This window comes from Lontra canadensis, unplaced genomic scaffold, assembly GCF_010015895.1.
Source record: "Lontra canadensis isolate GAN:19392208 unplaced genomic scaffold, GSC_riverotter_1.0 scaffold138, whole genome shotgun sequence".
In the NCBI taxonomy this organism is placed as follows: domain Eukaryota; kingdom Metazoa; phylum Chordata; class Mammalia; order Carnivora; family Mustelidae; genus Lontra; species Lontra canadensis.
This window is the reverse complement of record NW_022631132.1, coordinates 2,423,023-2,441,534: the sequence shown is the minus strand read 5'-3', so window position 1 is coordinate 2,441,534 and position 18,512 is coordinate 2,423,023. Positions and strand designations below refer to the sequence as shown.

At 46.7% G+C, this 18,512-nt stretch overlaps 1 protein-coding gene across 4 annotated transcripts in view; it reads left to right on the top strand.

Moving 5' to 3' along the window:
* The first annotated feature begins 626 nt into the window (after nt 1–626).
* Nucleotides 627–18,512, top strand: part of HS6ST2 (heparan sulfate 6-O-sulfotransferase 2) — a 274,448-nt gene continuing 256,562 nt past the window's right edge. For all 4 annotated transcript variants that reach the window (XM_032843344.1, XM_032843342.1, XM_032843343.1 and 1 more), the window contains exons 1-2: nt 627–1,122; nt 1,977–2,495. In XM_032843344.1, coding sequence (XP_032699235.1) covers nt 695–1,122; nt 1,977–2,495 — 947 coding nt within the window. In that variant the 5' untranslated portion in view covers nt 627–694. The remainder of the gene's footprint in view (nt 1,123–1,976; nt 2,496–18,512) is intronic.

Here is an 18,512-nt window from a genome sequence, read left to right as displayed (position 1 = left end):
GGTTCCTGCAGTCAAAAAGAGCCTTTTAACCCCGGGGCTTGAGGATGGTCTGCACCTACTTATTAGAGGAGATGGTGTCCGTGTCAGGGAATGGGTTGGATGGTGCCTGATCTGGGTCCAAACTTAGGGGCTCTGCTGTGTGACCTGGGCCAAACGTCTTTCCCTCTCTGGGCCTCGGTTTCCTCATTTACCATATCATCTTGGATTCGATGGCTCCACTCTGATGTAGTATTTAGTCATGTATCTCTCCTTCACTAAACCGTATTGGAGTGAAGCCTTCCTGTAGGCACGGGGCTGGATGCCAGGGATTCAGCCAGAAGAGAGGAGTAAGGGTGAGTCTCTGCTCTGAAAAAGCTCAGATTCCCATTCTGTAACGTTTTTTTTTTTTTTTCCTCATGCTTTTCCTTCATGCTGACTTACCTTTTCAGAAAATGCCCCCGCTTCCGCTGGAGAATGGAAATTGGCAAAGAGAGAGGGAAAAGGTCCAATTTGCGCCTTTGCTATTTTAGGGGAGGTTGAAATTACCAGCCAAAGTGGAGTGATGCGCTCACTGGAGTGACCTCCGTTCCCCAAGACAGGAGAAAACCCAGGTCCTCTGCTTGTGAAGTGGCTCGAGCTCTTAGGCGTGAGGCATTATTACATAAATTCAAGCTCGCTGCCGATCCTTAGTACCCTGAGTTGCCTGAAGGGGGGAATGGCACTGCCTGCGTGTGCAGCCCGGGTGCTCGGGCCGCCGCTGCAACCGGAGCGAGGAGCGCCCGCCCGCACCACCTGTCCCCGCCGGCATTCCAGAGTAGAGGCCGAATTGGCAGCGAGCCGGCCCGGATCAGTCGCCGCCTCAGTCCGCGCGGGCCCTCCTAGGGGTGTGTCTCGCGGCTTCAACTCCCAGCCGCTCCTGGACGAGCCCCTAAAGGCGTCTTCCTCCCTGGCGGGAGCCGCGCGCACCCCTCTCTTCGCGCTGCTGTCCCGAGGCCGCCGCAGGCGGATGCACGACCTCAGGAGACGCTGGGACCTGGGCTCCCTCTGCCGGGCCCTGCTCACTCGGGGCCTGGCCGCCCTGGGCCACTCGCTGAAGCACGTGCTCGGTGCGATCTTCTCCAAGATTTTCGGCCCCCTAGCCAGGTACGTTTTAGGCGAAAGCGGGACTCGCGCTCCCGGGCCGGGGCGCGCAGGAGCCATGCGGGGAGGGAAGGCAGCCGCGAGGGGAAGGGAAGGGCGCAAAGTTCCCGCTGGCCGGCGGCGGCCAGGCTCGGGGGCTCCGGAGGGGCGCGGCGCGCCTTCGGCCACGCTGCGGCTCCCTCCCCGCTGTTCCGCGGGCACCGGCTGCGCAGCGTCTCCGCTCGCTAGTCGGGCTGCCGGCGGACTCGTCCGCCCCGGGGGAGCTCCGAACGCCCGGCTCGGAGCTCGCTCGAGGCGGCCTCCAAGGTGGGCAACCGGGCGCGGGCAAGAGCGGGGCTTCGGGGCGCACGGGGAGGGAGCCCGCTAGTCGGGCAGGCGGCGGCGTGCGCGCCCAGGGGACTGAGCACAGGCGCCGGCGAGAGTCCAGTGGGCGAAGCGGGATGGGGCTGGGAACCACGGAGAGTGGAGCGGGACGCGCGGAGGCTCGGACCGGGACTGTGAGTTGGGGAGTGGGGCGACCGGGCCAGGCCGCGTCCCGTGGGGACTAGACCCCCGCGACGCGGCTCCGGCTAGCTCCCGCGCGGGGAGAGGGCAGGCGGCGGGCGGGAAGGAGTCAGGGGGGAGGGGGGTGTGCGGCAGGAGCCACAGCGCTGAGCCTGCCGGGAAGGAAGGAAGCGGGGAAGGGCGCCGCCGCCGCTGCCGCCGCTGCCGCCGCCGCCGCCGCGGTAGAGTACTCGGTGTGGAGGGGAGGGGGAAAGGGGGCGCAACGGCGGCACCGGGGGGAGGGGGCGGTGCGGGCGCACGGCGAGCGCGGGCTGAGCTGCGGGCTTGACGTAACGATCTTGGGTTTCCCCCAGCGTCGGGAACATGGATGAGAAATCCAACAAGCTGCTGCTGGCTTTGGTGATGCTCTTCCTATTTGCCGTGATCGTCCTCCAGTACGTGTGCCCCGGCACAGAATGCCAGCTCCTCCGCCTGCAGGCATTCAGCTCCCCGATGCCGGACCCGTACCGCTCGGAGGATGAGAGCTCCGCCAGGTTCGTGCCCCGTTACAATTTCAGCCGCGGCGACCTCCTGCGCAAGGTAGACTTCGACATCAAGGGCGATGACCTGATCGTGTTCCTGCACATTCAGAAGACCGGAGGCACCACTTTCGGCCGCCACCTGGTGCGCAATATCCAGCTGGAGCAGCCGTGCGAGTGCCGCGTGGGTCAGAAGAAGTGCACTTGCCACCGGCCGGGTAAGCGGGAGACCTGGCTCTTCTCCAGGTTCTCCACGGGCTGGAGCTGCGGGCTGCACGCCGACTGGACCGAGCTCACCAGCTGCGTGCCCGCTGTGGTGGACGGCAAGCGCGACGCCAGACTGAGACCGTCCAGGTGAGTGCGCCGCGCCCGTAGCCCAGCGGTGCCCTGGAGCGCGGCAGCGGACCTGGGCCCGGGCGGGCGGAGGGCGGGGAGGCGCGGCTGGTCTCTGGCGGCGCCCCAGTGCGCACCTCTGGGCCAGTGCGCCGGCACTGGGCGGGCGCCAGACTCCTTGGCGCGCACGCTCACGGCGCCGTGGCAGCCGCAGGAAGCCTGTCCGCTGCGGCCCGGGACGGCTAGTCTGTCGGCTGGTTGGCCTGCTTGGTGGCTGCGAGAGCGTGCGGGGGGAGTGGCTGGGAGGCCCCGAACGAGCGCCCCCCGCCACAGCCGCCGCCGGGACAGGGTAACTCACGCGGACTCCGCACTGGAGCGCCAGAAGGAACCGGTCTCTGTGTGTGAAGTCCCTGAGTCCCTCCTGTCTTCTCTCTTTTTTTCTCTGCACCCGGTTCCAAAGCCTCCTTTCTGCCCTCTCTTGCTTTTCCCGCTCCCGCATTTTCCTCCCACCTCCTTTTCTCGTTTCCTCTATCTGCTTTTCTCTCTTTCTCTTGCTCCAGTTACCTGTCGGTCCCTGGCGGCTCACTCTTGCCTTCTCCCTCTCTTCTCACTTTGCTTCTCGCTCTCTTTTACCCTTTCAGATTTTTCTCTCTTTGCTTGACTTTTGCCACTCTCCTCCTTCCTGTCCTCTGCCTCTGCTCTCCCTGGGCGAGTGGGTGTCCCTCTGCCGCTGTTTGCGGACACCCAGAGAGAGCTGATGGGACCCAGCTTAACGCTCCCCACTACTGGCTGCACTCTTTGCGAGTGCGCGGGGCGGGGGGGTGGGCACCGTGCGTACCGAAGGGCGGGCTGGGACGGAGCCCTGACCCTGTGTGGGGTTCGCTCTTGAGAAACCTCCAGATGCACAAACCCTGAGCCCCAGGGTGGGGGCCCGGCAGCCCCCGCGCCGAGAACCCGGGGCTGATGCGGAAAATGGTGATTTATGAAGAGGCTGTAGTCAGTTGCTTTTGAAGCTAGAGCATTTTCCTTCATGCAGCCGCAATGCCCGGTTGCTGGAGGTCATGGAGTGCCATAAAAGGGGGAGGGGGAGAAGGGCCTTATGGGCTGGAGTTGCTCCAGCCGGGCCTCCCAATATGCCACTGTCCCTGAAACAAATCAAGGCTGGGGCAGGGAGTCCAGGGAATGGACTGGATGAGTCTGATTGCCCTGGAGCCTCTGGAAGGGTCTTTAGGCAGGCAAGGACAGGGCTGTGCTCTCTGCCTCTCTATCAGGCGACCACAGGGGCCCTCCAGGCCGCTGTTTACAGCAGCTGCCTACCTGGACCGGCTCCTAACTCCTACCCCTTAACTCCTACCCCTCGTTGCTAGCCGCTCCTCCCTGTGCCTTGGACAAGGAGGTGCCTTGCAAGGGGGGCAGGGATTCCTGGAATACAAAAGCCTTTGCAGTTTCTTCCTTCTAGAGGGAGGCAGATGGAGCCCTCTGACTCTCTTGGTCCCCCGTGCTCCCGCTCCTTTCCCTCAGTGTACGGTGGCCTTTCTTGAATGCTGGGATTCTGCCAGAATCTGTTGAACATTCACTGCCTTTACAGCCCTAAGGGATTTTTTTTCTCCTCATCCTAAGAGAACCTTGGCTCCAGGAAGGGTCACTTCAGTCCATTGTGAGAATTGTGTAAGTCATTGTCACCATAAGATACTGGGGTTTAAGAAGATCCCAAACAATTCGACAGCATTGAAAATAATCTCCATTTGCTGTTGGGGCTTGTAGGCATTGAGCTCTACAGGACACGTGTGCCTTTGAAAATCCTTCTGGACATGTAGGTCCGGGTGTGATGAAGTCTCTAGACACACCTTACAAATGGGGTTTATGTATTATGCGATTATGTATTTGGTGGCCCCTATCCTCTGGCAGATTCCCTCAGAAATTTTCCATAAGATAACCAGGACCCTCAAGGGGACAGTTCACCCTCTTGGATGGTCCCAAATCGAAGCAACATGATCTGACATGAAATGAGATTTTACTTGGTCGGAAAAGGGTGATACTACAGTGCCATCTAGTCTAATCAAGGAAGAAGCGCTTTTTAAGGAGTCGGAGTTACCGGATCTTACACCATTTGCACAAATGAAATAAAATTTGCTAGAGGAACACATTGTCACCCGAAGGGCATCTTTTTATTTCATTAAGTTCCACCCACCTCCAGAAATCTTCATCTTGAAGAATAGTGGTAGCTTGAGGGTTCCAGAGTTTTCCAGGGCGTTGATACTTTTCCGCCTTCAGGACAAGTTCAGTGAGTCCTGATAATCTAGAAGAGGGAAGGTATGCGTGAAAGTGTGTGTGAGTTAGAATGTGCGTGTGTGTGAGTGTGTGTGGTGAAAATTGAGACACGGGGGCAAGTAGGGCCGCATGGGGGTGAGGAGCCCACCCTGGGAGATGAGAGTTAGCCATGCGGGGTTCCCGTGTGGAGCGCCCTTCCGGGCCAGCTGGTGGTCTCTCTGCTCCACTGAACCGAGGGGAACAGCGGGCTCTGCCTGTCTGGCCTGAGAGTCCTGACACCTGGGCCTCGGCGCCAGGCTGTCCATGAACCAGCTGTGTGACCTTGGACCAGAGCCTGTCCAGGCCTTGAATACATGGAGCGTGCGTTCCAGTGTCTGATGAGCTTTCACATCCCCTTATCTCTGGTATTTCGCCATAAACTTGCAATATCTTTGGGGAGAGGGTGGAGTGGGCAAAAGTATCCCCACTTATCAGATGAGAGTGAAGGCCAAAGGGGCCGCCAGCCTTTCTCAAGGTCGTCGACCTCTGGAGGGGCCCTGCGGGAATCTTGCTCCAGTTCTTTCTGGTCCGTTGACTGTGCCTCTGTGAAGGGGGTCCTGGCCCCAAGCGCAGAGTGACCATTCATGTTAGTAACGCTCACAGAGGGAGCCCTGGATAAACGCAGATGGATAGTGGTACCATCCACACCGTCCCCGGTTTCACTAACACTACCCATGTGGGTTTGGACGCGGGATCAGACCGGGGTTGCCACACCCCTGAGGAGAAGGGATTTCCAGCTCCTTGAGGCTCTCTGCTCCGCGGGGGTGGCGGTGGGGGGGCGGGGGCATGGGGTCTCGGGGCTGGGGTGGCAGAAGGGCCTCTGGCTGCCATGCTGGAAATCCCCATGAAGCCCCCGCAGGATGGGAACAGGCTCGGGGGCCTGGTGAATAAGCCACAGTAGGAGAGCCCGGCGGCAACAAGGGCCACATTCTGACTCACAGCCATCTAGGCCATTGTGGCTGCAAGCCAAGACCCTGAATCCTGCTCCCAGTGCTCCTTTGGCCATGCTTGCCTGCCTCTGCTGATGGCAGCCGGCTCGGGTGATACATAACTGCTGAATAGAAATGACTGTGAGCGCGTTGCCTGGTGAGGACAAAGACAGAGAATGCTGGGCTGGCAAAAGGTTCAAGTTGTTTATTGAGAGTATTTCTTAAAAAAAAAAAACTAGAAATTGCATTGCATGCATCTGTCTGCCAATATGTTGTTTGGGGTCAGAGAAGGGTCCTGCTCATTCTAGAACTTCTAAGACCATTTTTTGAAAATGTATCAAAACATTCTTGCTTACCAGCTGTTAAAACTCCCGAATTCTGCAGGCTTTTCTCAGGCCAAATTCCCTCTGTTTGTAGCCAACTCTGGAGCACCACTCGGTCTGTGGGAGGAATTCTGAATTGGGCACAGTGAATGTGTGCGGGCCTCATTTTTCTTTGCCAGGTACTATGCTGGCTGGCACGCACAGGGGTCACAGGCCGGGTTCCGTGGCTCTACAGGTCAGAGGTTCTGGGCACGATATTCCTGTTGCATCCTAGACTTTCCATGTCTCTGAATTTTCCAGCAGCCATACGGAAGAGTAATTAATTGTCATCTGAAATCCAGTAGGCTATCACTGACAGGAAAGGACTAAAAGGCTGTTCAATGGAGAAAAGCTTCTTTCTCTTTCCCTTTCTTTTTAAAAGGTGGCTATTTTGAATGCGCTCCACCTTTGCAGGAAAGCCCACGGTGCCTCTGCCCACTCACAGGTCAGGTGCCCATGCTCCCCTTCCTTCCCAGCTGGGCTTCAGCGATGAGGCAGGCTGACAGGCCCGGGTGTGGGCCACAGGGCTCTCACAGGGGTGGCTTCTCAGCCCAGCCTGCGTTTCTTCAGCTGCCTTTGAGAGAAGCTGCTATACTCTCCCACCTGTTTCTCAGGAGACGGGGAGACACTCGCTGTCACATCTGTGGAACTTGAGCAGGATTCGTTAGCATGGCCACATGGATAGTAGACATGTTGGAATCCTGACAAAATGCTCAGTTCTCGGGTGGCTGCCTTGGTGGCTCAGTGGGTTAAGTGTCTGCCTTTGGCTCAGGTCATGATCTCAGAGTCCTTCTCCCTCTGTCCCCCCACCCCCGTGCTCTCTCCCTGTGTCCCCATGCTCTCTCACTCTCTCGAATAAATAAATAAAATTAATTAAAAAAAACCTCTCGGTTCTCTGGGTTGTGTAAAAGGCTCCCAGAATTAGCATTTCTCAATAGTAATTTTAGAGCCGTGGTGTTTTGCGGCAAGAAGAATTTCAGCTTGTCGTCAAGTTCGGTGGTATGAAGTGACATTGAAGATTAGTCATCTTTTCCGTTGTTATTCATTAAACAAAATTTTGTGAGACTGCCCATTATCTTCCAGGGAAGGTGCGTCATTCTTGCTCTCGCAGAGCTTAGCGCAGAACAAAGTAATTTGGTATTTTAGACATTTAATAAAGGAGATGCCTTTTGTTTGGAAAGGATCTGAATATCAAGGATGTCGTTAGAATGTCACACCTTTGCAGGAATATAGTGAAACAGAGAGAAAAGTCCATCTGTTTACGTGGAAGTTCATGTCTAATCGGCAAACTCTGAAGAACCGTGAGCTCTGCACAGTGCTAGCAGTTGGGGGAGATTAGAGCCTATAGAAAGCCAGAAAAGGCAGGGTCACCATCTTCATCCTCAAGTCCGTGAAGTTTAGAGGGCAAAGTGCAGAACTGTGGGTCAGAGTGGGGATGAGGCTTGTGATTTGGGCCAGGTCCATCCCCCTCTGTAGAATGGGAGATTTAACCAAGAAGCCATCTCAGGCCTATTCCTTCCTAAGGAATGAGGAACAGGCCAGAAAAAGGAGAGATGTATTCAGGAAGACGTCTGGGAATAGGTGGTTTGTATTTAGAAGAGAAGAGGCATTGTGGGCAGGCATGGCATCCTCCTGGCCTCGCGCAGTTCAGCGGCCTCACCTAGACAGGACTGGCCAGAACTGAGAGGTCATGGTTGGGAGGTAGGTGGGGTGAGGCCTCATGGTCAAGGTCCTGGGATGGCAATGAGGTTGAACCCCGGTGGGTCGGAGAAGCACTTGGATGAAAGGCATGTAAGAAATACAAAAGGAAATAAGGGCTGGAGTCCAGTTGAACGCGCCTCCCTGATTTCTAGTCTGGAATGGAGGTGGTACCAGTGATCAGATCAGAGTGGTCCAGAAGGGGAACTAGTTCGGGCCGGGTGGGCACTATGCTAAAGAGTTGTGACTGGTCTGTGTTGCCTGGATGTGTCCTGGCCAGGGATCCTGGGAAGGGAAATCCATCTGGGGCTGATTAGGATTTAGTTGTGTAAGTGGGAGTCTGTTGAACTCAGTTACTCTGCTTTCACAATCGGCATTATTATTTAAATGATAGCTGCAATTCACATGCGGGACTCTTAGCCAAGGAGAAGGATGTTTGAAGAGAGGAAAAGATAGACAGTTATGACTGCATAAAAACGAGAACTGTTCATCTGTCAAAAAGTAGCCAAAATGAAACGGCATATTGTAAAATTGATGACAATAGGCACAACAAATAAAACAGACAAAAAGATGACATCTTTTCTGTATAAGGGACTCCTACAAATTGATTAGAAAAGCAAAGGATAGGAAAAGACAAGTTACAACAGGGGACCCACAACTAGTTTACAGTCGTGGAATAACTGTTTAGTCCCACTGGGAGTGAAGTTATGCAACTTTAAGTCATTAAGTGTGGGAAAAACTTTTGCCTTTCTAATTAGCCCTGATTTAAAAACAAACAAACAAAATAATAAAGAAAAAAAAAACCTCAACATATATCACCACCACCATCAATTCCATAATTCTCATACATTGTTAGTGGCCTTGTAAATTTGAACAATTCTTCTGGAAATAAATTAGATAACGTAAATGGAGATCATTAAAAATATTTCTTTGACCCATAATTTCTTTTCCAGGATTTTACTGAAAATCATAGTCTTATACATGTTTTTCATTCACTCACTTATTTATTTTTTCACTTTTTAATTCAACAAATATTTACTGAGTGTCCACTATCACTGGGCTATGTGCTGGGGGCCCTGTTGTGTGTTCCTGCCCTCATGGAGTGCGAAAGATAGAAATGAAACCAACAATTAGCGACTTAAAATTGTGAGAAATGCTATTGCGGGGGGCGGGGCGGGGAGTACAGGGTGATATAATGGTACACTGGGAGGCTAGCTGGAGTTCTTTGTAAGTGCATGAAATTGGAAAAATCTGGATATCCACCTGGAGAAGAATGGTTCAAGGAATCTCAGTACATCCACTTGGAGGATTATTAGAAAATCATTTAAATATATTTTCAGAGAGTATGGAAAATTGCTAGCGATTTAAAGCTAAGGGGAAAAGAGACAGTTATGGACCCAGTATAACTACAGCTGTTAGAGAGAGGGATTGGGGAGAGGCAGAGACAGACAGACAGACAGACACACACACACACACACACACACACACACACACAATCTTCCCAGCCCTCCAAATCTAAGCGTAAAATACAAGGAATGAAAGAAAAATACCAGGATATTAGTAAATCAATTCGTGATTTATTCTTATTCTTTTTTAAAAGGATTTTATTCATTTGTTTGACGGAGAGAGAGAGCACATGAGCGAGCACACAAGCAGGGAGAGCAGCAGGCAGAGGGAGAGGGAGAAGCAGGCTCCCCAATGAGCAAGGAGCCTGATGAGGGACTCGATCTCAGGACCCTAGGATTATGACCTGAGCCGAAGACAGACATTTAACCAACTGAACCACCCAGGAGCCCCGACTGATTCTTATTCAGCTTCTCTGAAGGTTTTGCATTTCCTTTATGAGTATGCACTACTTTTATAATCAAAGTAAACATTAACAGTTTTTAAAATGATGTTTTATCATGACTGTGATAAATTATACTCATGTCAACTTTTTGGTTCCTGAAGACCATGGCTGACTATCTCATTAGCCTCTTGATATCCGGGGAGTTTTTTTTCTTTTTACGTTTAATTTATTTATTTGAGAGACAGAGAGAGCACTGGGAGAGGAGAGAGGGAAAGAGGCAGAGAGGGAAGGGCAGGACAAGCAGACTCCCTGCTGAGCAGGGAGCCAGCTGTGGGGCTCCATCCCAGGACCCAGAGATCATGACCTGAGCCCAAGGCAGACGCATAACTGACAGAGCCACTCATGCGCCCCAGTATCTGGGGGAGTTCTTAATGAGGAAAGCAGTCTCAGCTAAATAAACTCTCAGACTGAAAGGCGGAGATGACAAGTCAGGAATCGGCTGTTGTTTTTTTTTGATGAGTGACTGTTCTCCTATGCCAAAGAAACCATAGAATGCTTACACCCGTACATTATGGAGATGTTTGAGTATATTGCTATTGTTTCTTCTCTGTTGAAAAGTTCAGTGGAACAGGAAATTAATAATGGCAGGCAGTTGGAAATAATAAGACTTGCTTGGCTTGGCCAGAACCCTCCCAAGACAGCCTGGACTTTGAGCAGACACCAGAGCTAATGGTCTGGCTAGAACAGTCAAGACTTGGGGCCATTTCTAAACAGCGACAACTGAGAGCTTAGGTCAGTTGGTGCTCGTGTTGCCCTCATTCTGGAAAGAAAGGAAGTGCACTCAGCTGGGGCAGCCTCCTCCCAGAGCAGTTTTCCTTCATGACAGCATTGCTCCCCATTAACTACGAATTACATGATGCTTATAAATTAATTCATAGAGTTATGAATTAAATTTATAAATTATGCATTAAGTTGCTTAGAACACTTCATTCTTCAACTGCTCTGGGTATCTGAGGGGCTACCAGATACAGTGAGGTGAATAATCTGATTCTTGAAACTCTGTCGAAACTTCCATTCTTGGTACTCATTATTTTGACTGTGTAAGGAACGTTCTCCACCGTGGAAAAGCTAATATCGGCATTCCATGACAAATAAGATCTCTAGTCAATGAGTTTAGGGGAAAGAAAAAAGTATGGGTGGGAATGTTCTCTTTTCCCTTAGAGCATAATGAAGAATCCAACTAATGGTTTATAGCTTCTAATACAATACCATTGTAAGCTTACAGAAATATTTGTCTAACTTTAGTGAAATATTTATTGGCAAAAGAGCTGTTCTAGTTTTACTTGGTATTGGACTTCACAGATTATTCTGTTGGTCTTATTGCATCCCATTTGTTATTTCTGCCATTTTGCCTCTAAGAACAGTGTTGAAGACTTTGACACGTTTCAGAGCATTACACTAAATAAATCTGTCTTGCACATTCCACTGTGCTTTTTCTGGAATATTATAAATATTCAAATATAGGCACACTTGCAAATTCAAAATAAAATCCAATACATGCAAATTCTGCATAAACTCCATATTTATAACTTAGCAAGAGTTATGAACTTGTTATCCCATGGTATAAATGTATCAAATAGGACCTCATGGGAATTACCAATAAATATATTTTTCTGATTAAACTGTGGATTCTTTTTTAGTCACAATTTCAGCTTCAATTCTGGGATATATTATAAGAGAATAATTTGCACTTCATTTGCTCTGAATTGTCAAGAATCATGTTCTTCCCCGATGTAAATGTCTGCAAAAAGGACTTCTTATTCAGTTTGATTGCTTTTTATATTTTACTAGCAGAGATGCCCTAGTGAGCCTAAGAGAATTGGTCTGTTTCTTGTGAAGAGTTTAGTTCTGATGAATCACTTCCATGCACTTTTCTGAAGGAATACAGAGCAACTGAAATGTGTAATGTATTGATTTACATCAAATGGATTAGACCTGTGTGCACCATTCCTTGCATTGACTTTCTCCCATAACTGTACTAATAAAGACAAGTCTTCAGTATAGTACCAGCTCCAGTTCACTGATGGAAATCATTGAACTTTTGCTAACTTCCCACAGAAGAATGACTGCAAGCAGAGTGTTTAGAAATTGACTAGGGTGAACAGGTTACAGGCCAGAAACTCAGAGATACTTTAAAAAGGTCCTTTGATCTTGGCAGCCAGCTTCTCAGTTGTTACAATAAATAGAACTTGACTAAACTCACCAGTTGAATGACACAGATTATCACACTGGAGGAGAATACAAAATTGACCTCTGTGCTGTGTATAAGAGCCAAAGGTAACACATAAGGATACAGGTAGGACTGGAATGGATATACTATGCAAATACTAACCAGAAAGAAGCTGAAGTAGTTAAACTGATATCAGACAAATAGACTGAAGCAAAACTTTTACTAGGGTCAACAGGATCACTGAATAATGGCAAAAAGTTCCACTTTTCAGATAGTTCTAAACTCATATGCACCTAATATCATTGTTTTAAAATATATAAAGCAAAAGCTGACAGGGCTATAAGGAGACATTGTAAAATCTGCTAACCTCTTTCAGAAATTGACAGATGAAACAAACACAAAAATGGGTAAGCATACAGAAGATTTGGTTAACAAGCTCAGTGCAGTGGACCTGCACCCAATTAGAGGAATGTACTTTCTTCTCAAGCACATATGGAACGCTTGTAAAAATAGACCATATACTAAGCTGTAAAGTTAGTCTGGAAAAACTTCAGTGAGTAAATATCTTACAGACCATATTATCTGCCCAGGCAGTGCTTAGTCACTGTGTGTTGTAACCAGCCAGGCAGGAACAAGGGATCAGGCTCTATCTGAGTGCATGAGAAGCAACATTAGTAGTCTGATATACATGGAAGTATTGCCAGTCCTTCACCAACCACACCAGGTTTCCTAATTCACATGCAAGAGTGTAGAACTCCAATACTTTGGCCAAGAGAAGTGCTGGAAAGTGATGGTTTGACTCAGGTAGCTTGGCCTGACTTACCCTGAAGACCTATTAAGGTTTTGGGGTACTTATTAGGCCAGGCCCTATGCCAGGGCAGAGCATGGATTTTTCTCATTTAATCCTCAAAACAGTCCTGTAAGGTAGATGTTTTAAAAACCCATTTAAAGATGAAAATAACAGAATTGGGTCCAAAACTACCCAGCCAGCCAATATTGGAGCTGGCAGCTAAAATCAGGTGGGCCATGTGGCCTATCTGATATGTTTTAATGTTCATTAAATTTGCAGACAAATCTCCAAAAGTCTGTACCTGGTTTTTGGCCGTGTCTACTATATGAGCTAAGTAAAATGGAGACCTGTTAACTGATTTTTTTTAAGCATCTTTAAAAAGCTTGGTAAAAATTACTCTGTAAGGGTGAATTCTGCAGCTCTCTTTTGCCCCTTCTTAAATAAGGATTCAGATATCCAACAATTAAAAAAAAAAGGTAGATGTCCAAGATATTGCAAATGCAAATGAAAAATCGACACTGATTTATACAGAAGAATGCTGTTTAAGAGGAAATTAAAAAAGAAAAGAGTTACGTTAGAGGAAAAAAAAATTTTTTCAGATAAGGAAAATGAGGACCTTAACTGTATTTTAATTTAAGCCCCATGTGGACTTAAAATACGGTGTGCGCACTCAATAAGATTTGTAAGAGGCCAAAATATCTTAGTCCTTCTGGAATGTTGGCAGTTGGTTCATTAGCACTGTCAGTTGCACTGCTCTGACCGCAGCCTGTTTCTATAAATGAACATTGTTTTTGTTTTTTTGTTTGTTTGTTTGTTTTTACCTGCATTTGGTCTGTGTAGACACAGCCTTTGGAGGGTAGTGTGAATGAGTTCGGCTAGATCAGTTCATATAGTCCTGAAACACGAGGAGCCAGTCAAATAAAGACACTTTCTCCAAAACCAAGTGATGAATCCTGAAGCCTATTCTCATCCCTGGGGCTCATCATGAAGAGAGGAGTCAACCTTCTCTCTCTTTCAGAAAAGGTGACTTTGGAAAAGAGAACATGTAAGTTAGCGTGGGCCTTCCAGCCTGGCATACATTAATGTGGGTGGCCAAGAAATTGGGTTGGAGGCATTGGAAACATGGGAAAAAGGCACCCACAATAACCAGAGACCAGTGTGACCTTGGAATGGTGGCCATCTCTGCAGATACCTCACTGTTAAGACTTTGCTAAGTAGAAGATTAACTGGCATGACAATACCTAAGGTTGGAAAATGGAGCCTACTTACTAGATACACTAGAGGCAGGACTAATTATTATTTTCATGATTGGTTTTGCTGAGGGTGGTACAGAATCTTGTAGGAGCATAATAGGTCAGCTCCAACTCATGAAAACCATGTTGAAATGAAACACACTGGGGTGAACAGTATGTAGTAAGCTATTTAGGAAAAGTCACTTCAACACAAATTTTAATGGGCACATAGAAACAATGTTACACATAAACACACCATAAGATTAACGAAAGACAATTACTTAAAGATGTTGACTATGGATCTGAAGCAAGGTATTTTTAAAAATATTTTGTGTTATTGAACAAAATGGCCTGTGCCTATTTCTCCTTTTAGGTAAGGATCCATGCTTAGCATCTACCACTCTTAGTTTGTTCTTTGTGATTTGGAAGCAAAGCAAAAGATAAAAAAGATACCATTTTAGTGTTAGTATAGCTTTTTACAATCTTCTGGCAGTTTTTGTATTTATCACCATATGGGTGTACATTAAATCTGCATATCTCCCTCTCATTTATATGTTTATGAAGTTATAAAGACATACACATGTGCACACAAAGTAATTAAGCAAGTGATATGTGTTTGACAATGTTTGGTGACTTAATGCCAATTAGAGGGGGATTAGAAAAAAAACCCTTGCTTTTCTAATCCAATTGCTTCCATGCTTTTTGGTTTATGCACTTAAGGACAGAATCCATTTAAAATGCAGAAATTTGCATACATGCAGGTTTGAGTGAGGTTTCTATTTATTCCAGATGGCCTTGAAAAATTATTACCGAGGGCCTTAGAGACCTGGATGTCACGAGATCCATTAGGATGAGATTGAAATCACACTTGCGTTTGCAGCAGTTTCTCCTGTATGAGAGAGGGTATACTTTTGACATGGGGTGGCTGGGGGTGCGGGGGCTAAAGGTATGTATGTGACTTAGCTAGACTGTTCAGTGAAGCCAAATGAGCTCAGCTCAGCTCAAGGAGGGAGTCCTTTATCACAGGCACCCTCATCTAGCCCTACTGTAGGAAAGTGGTTCATGATTTTCCAGAGTTCAGCTAAAAGCTAAGTGAAAGGCTGCATATGGGATTTGCATGCATGAAAGCGAGCAGTTACTTCGACAGTCTCTCCCCTTTTAAAAAATATGATTGGATTAGAATGAGCATGACTGTGATGCTCCCCGTTGAATGCCATTTTTTGTTTTGCTTTTCAAGCATGGTGATGTAACCACTATTCATCGTAGGCAGTTTATAGGTTCCAGCATCTAGGGACAGGGTGTGGGGTCTCAGGTTGTGAACTTTGGCTGGGAATATCTTCTCTAGAGAACATCGCAGAGGTCAGGTTTCCATGACGGCAGCAGGCAGGCCAGGGACCACGAAAATCCAGCTCTTCTGGTTTGGTGGGGTCTGACTCTGGGATGCAGCTCTTTCTGGTTAACAGAGAGGAGCTCTTATATGTAGTGAGCTTGCTAAGAAGGCGAGATCTGAGTGCCACAAAGCCTGAGGTATGCACAGCTCTATTATTTGGCTGTTGGTCTCTGAATCTGTCTTAGCACAAGAAACCTAGAAGGAAGAAGGTGAATGTTCTCCCACAATTTCAAGCAGGTAGTAATGTTCACGAAATGGTAGAAGTTCCAGCTGAAACATTGGAAGCTCCATTTGGGTCTGAGGAAGAGACATACTATTGGGGGGAAAAGATAAGTTATTGCCATAATTAAATGGCAGGTTGCCTCTTAATAATTTAGACCTCCCCTTCCCAGGTATAGCTTTGGGAACAATCAGTTGCACCCACATCGGCTTCAGGGCCCTAGAAGGAGGCAGTGGTGACGTGCACATTGCCAGCTTTAATAGTAACCCCCTAGGTCTCGGGGCCACTGGTGGCTGTCAACTTGGAATTCTGGGACACCATGGTTCTGCTGGATTAGGGATGAGAGCTGGTTTGGGGTGCCTCTAATGATTCAGCGTAATTCACTCAAGATTCATCCATGCTGTTGCCTGTGTCAACAGTTCGTTCTTTTTTTATTGCTGAAGAATCTTCCATGGCAAGTATGAAGCCCAATTTGTTTAACCACTCACCTGTTGAAGGACATCTGGGCTGATTCTAATTTTTGGCTATCACAAATAAAGCTGCTATAAACGTTCATGTATAGGCTTTTGTGGAATGATCCGTGTTCATTTCTCTAGGATAAAAGCTCAAGAATGCAATTCCTGGGTCCTTTGATAATTATGTGTTTAGTTTTATGAGAAACTGCCAAACTGTTTTTACAGAAGGACTATATATGGTTTCACATTCCCAGAAGCCTTGCATGGTTGATCCAATTTTTCCCTATCCTTGCCAGCATTTGGTGTTGTCACTATTTTTTATTTTAGCCATTCTGATAGGTGTGTAGTAATATCTCATTGTGGTTTTAATTTACCTTTCCGTGATGGCTGATGGTGTTCAGCATCCTTTCACATGTTTTCTGATGGGATTCTTTTTTCTTTAACTATTGAGTTTTGAGTGTTATTTATATATTCTGTGTATTAGTCTTTTGTCAGATGCATTGTTTGCAGATATTTTCTCTATGTCCATTGTCTGCCTTTCATCTTCTTCACGTGGCATTAGACAGAGCAAAATTTACTTTTTTTTTTTTGAGAGACAGAGTGCACACGTCAGTAGGGAGGGGAGGAACAAAGGGAGAGAGAGAGAGAGAGAGAGAATCTTAAGCAGGCTCCACACCCAGTGTGGACCCCATGGGGGAGGGGGCTTGATCTCATGACCCTGAGATCACAACCTGAGCTGAATTCAAGAGTTGGCTGAGTAACAGGCTGAGCCATCCAGGAGCCCAGGCACAGCAAAATTTCTAATTTTCAAGAGGTCCAATCTGTCAATTTTTACTTTTATAGATCATGATTTGGTGTCAAGTTTGCCTAGCCCTAGATCTTGAAGATTTTCTCCTGTGTTTTTTCTAAAGATTTTATAGTTTTAATTTTTTACCTTTAAGTCTATGATAACATTTTAAAGCTATTACTTAGATACAGATCATGCATCGAAATATTCACACTTTTAAAGCACACAGTCCAGTGGTTTTTAATATATTCAGAAAGTTGTGAGATCATTGCCGCTGGTAAATTCCACCCATTAGCGGTCACTGTCAATTCTTCCCTCCCCCAGCCGTCTTATGGGTGTGATATGGCACCTTATTGTGGTTTGATTTGCATATTCCTCAAAGGTTATAATGTTATGCATCTTTTCATGTGTGTATTGCCCATTTGAATGTCTTTTTTGGAGAAATGTCTATTCAGATACTTTGCCATTATTAATTTTTTTTTCTCTCTGTAGTATTGAGTTAGGTGTTCTTTATAGAGTCTAGATTCAAGTTTCCTATCAGATATATGTATTGCAAGTATTTTCCTCTCACTCAGTGAGTCATCTCTTCATGTTCATTGAAGCATGAAAGTTTTAAATTTTCATGAAATCCAATTTAACTGTTCTTTGTTTTGTCTCATATGAAGGTTTTGCCTGACCTGAGACCTTGAAGATTTACCCCAATATTTTGTCTAGGAGTTTTATAGTTTTATCTCTTAAAGTAAAGTCCATGAACTATTTTGAGTTATTTTTTTATCCATATTTGAAGATGGGGACCCAACTTCATTCTTTTCCATGTGGATATCAGTTGTCCCAACATCATTAGTTAAAAAGACTTTTTTCTTTATTGAATTGCCTTGGTACTTTTGTTGAAAATCAATTGACAATCAGTTTATGGATTTATTTTTTGTATTCTTAATTATATTTTATTCACCTATATAGTCATTTTAAAAAAGATTTTATTTTTAACTAATCTCTACATCCAACATGGGGCTTGAACTTTACAACCCCGAGATCAAGAGTCACATCTTCCACCTACTGAACCAGCCAGACACCCTTCATTATGGTTTTAAAAGATGGTTCTAATGTCCTCTCTTTCATTCTTGATTTTAGTAATTGACTTTTTTATTCTTGGTCAATCTAGGTTATGATTTGTCAATTTTGTTGATCTTTTCAAAGAACCAACTTTTGGCTTCATTGATTTTCTCCATTCTTTTCAACTCTCAATTCCCACTGCAATCTATAATATTTCATTTCTTCTGCTTGCTTTTGGTTTAGTATACTTTTTCTTTTCCAGTGTCTTGTGGTGGAAAATTAAGTTATTGATTGAGACCTTTCAATCTCTCTCTCTTTTTTTACATTCACAGCTATAAAATATTCTCTAAGAGCGGCTTTGGTTGCATCTTATAAGTTTGGTATGTTTTGTCTTATTTTAATCTATCTGAAAGATTTCCTATTTTCTCTTGTGCTTTCTTCTTTGGACAATTGTTTATTTAAGAGTGCATTGTTTGATTCCCACATATTTATGAATTTCCCAGATATCCTCTTTAAATGACTTATAATTTCATTCCACTCTGGTCAGAGAACATATGCTATGCGATTCAGTCTTTTAAAATATACCAAGAAGAGTTTTATGGCCTACCATATGGTCTGTACTAGAGATTGCTCTGTGGACATTTGAGAAGACTATGTTCTGTTGGTGGTGGACTGTTCTATAGATGACTGCTAAGTCTTGGTTTATTGTACTGCTCAAGACTTCTGTGTCCTTGTTGCTGTTTTTCTACTTGTTCTAGCCATTCTTGAAATTGGGGCATTGGAGCGCCTGGGT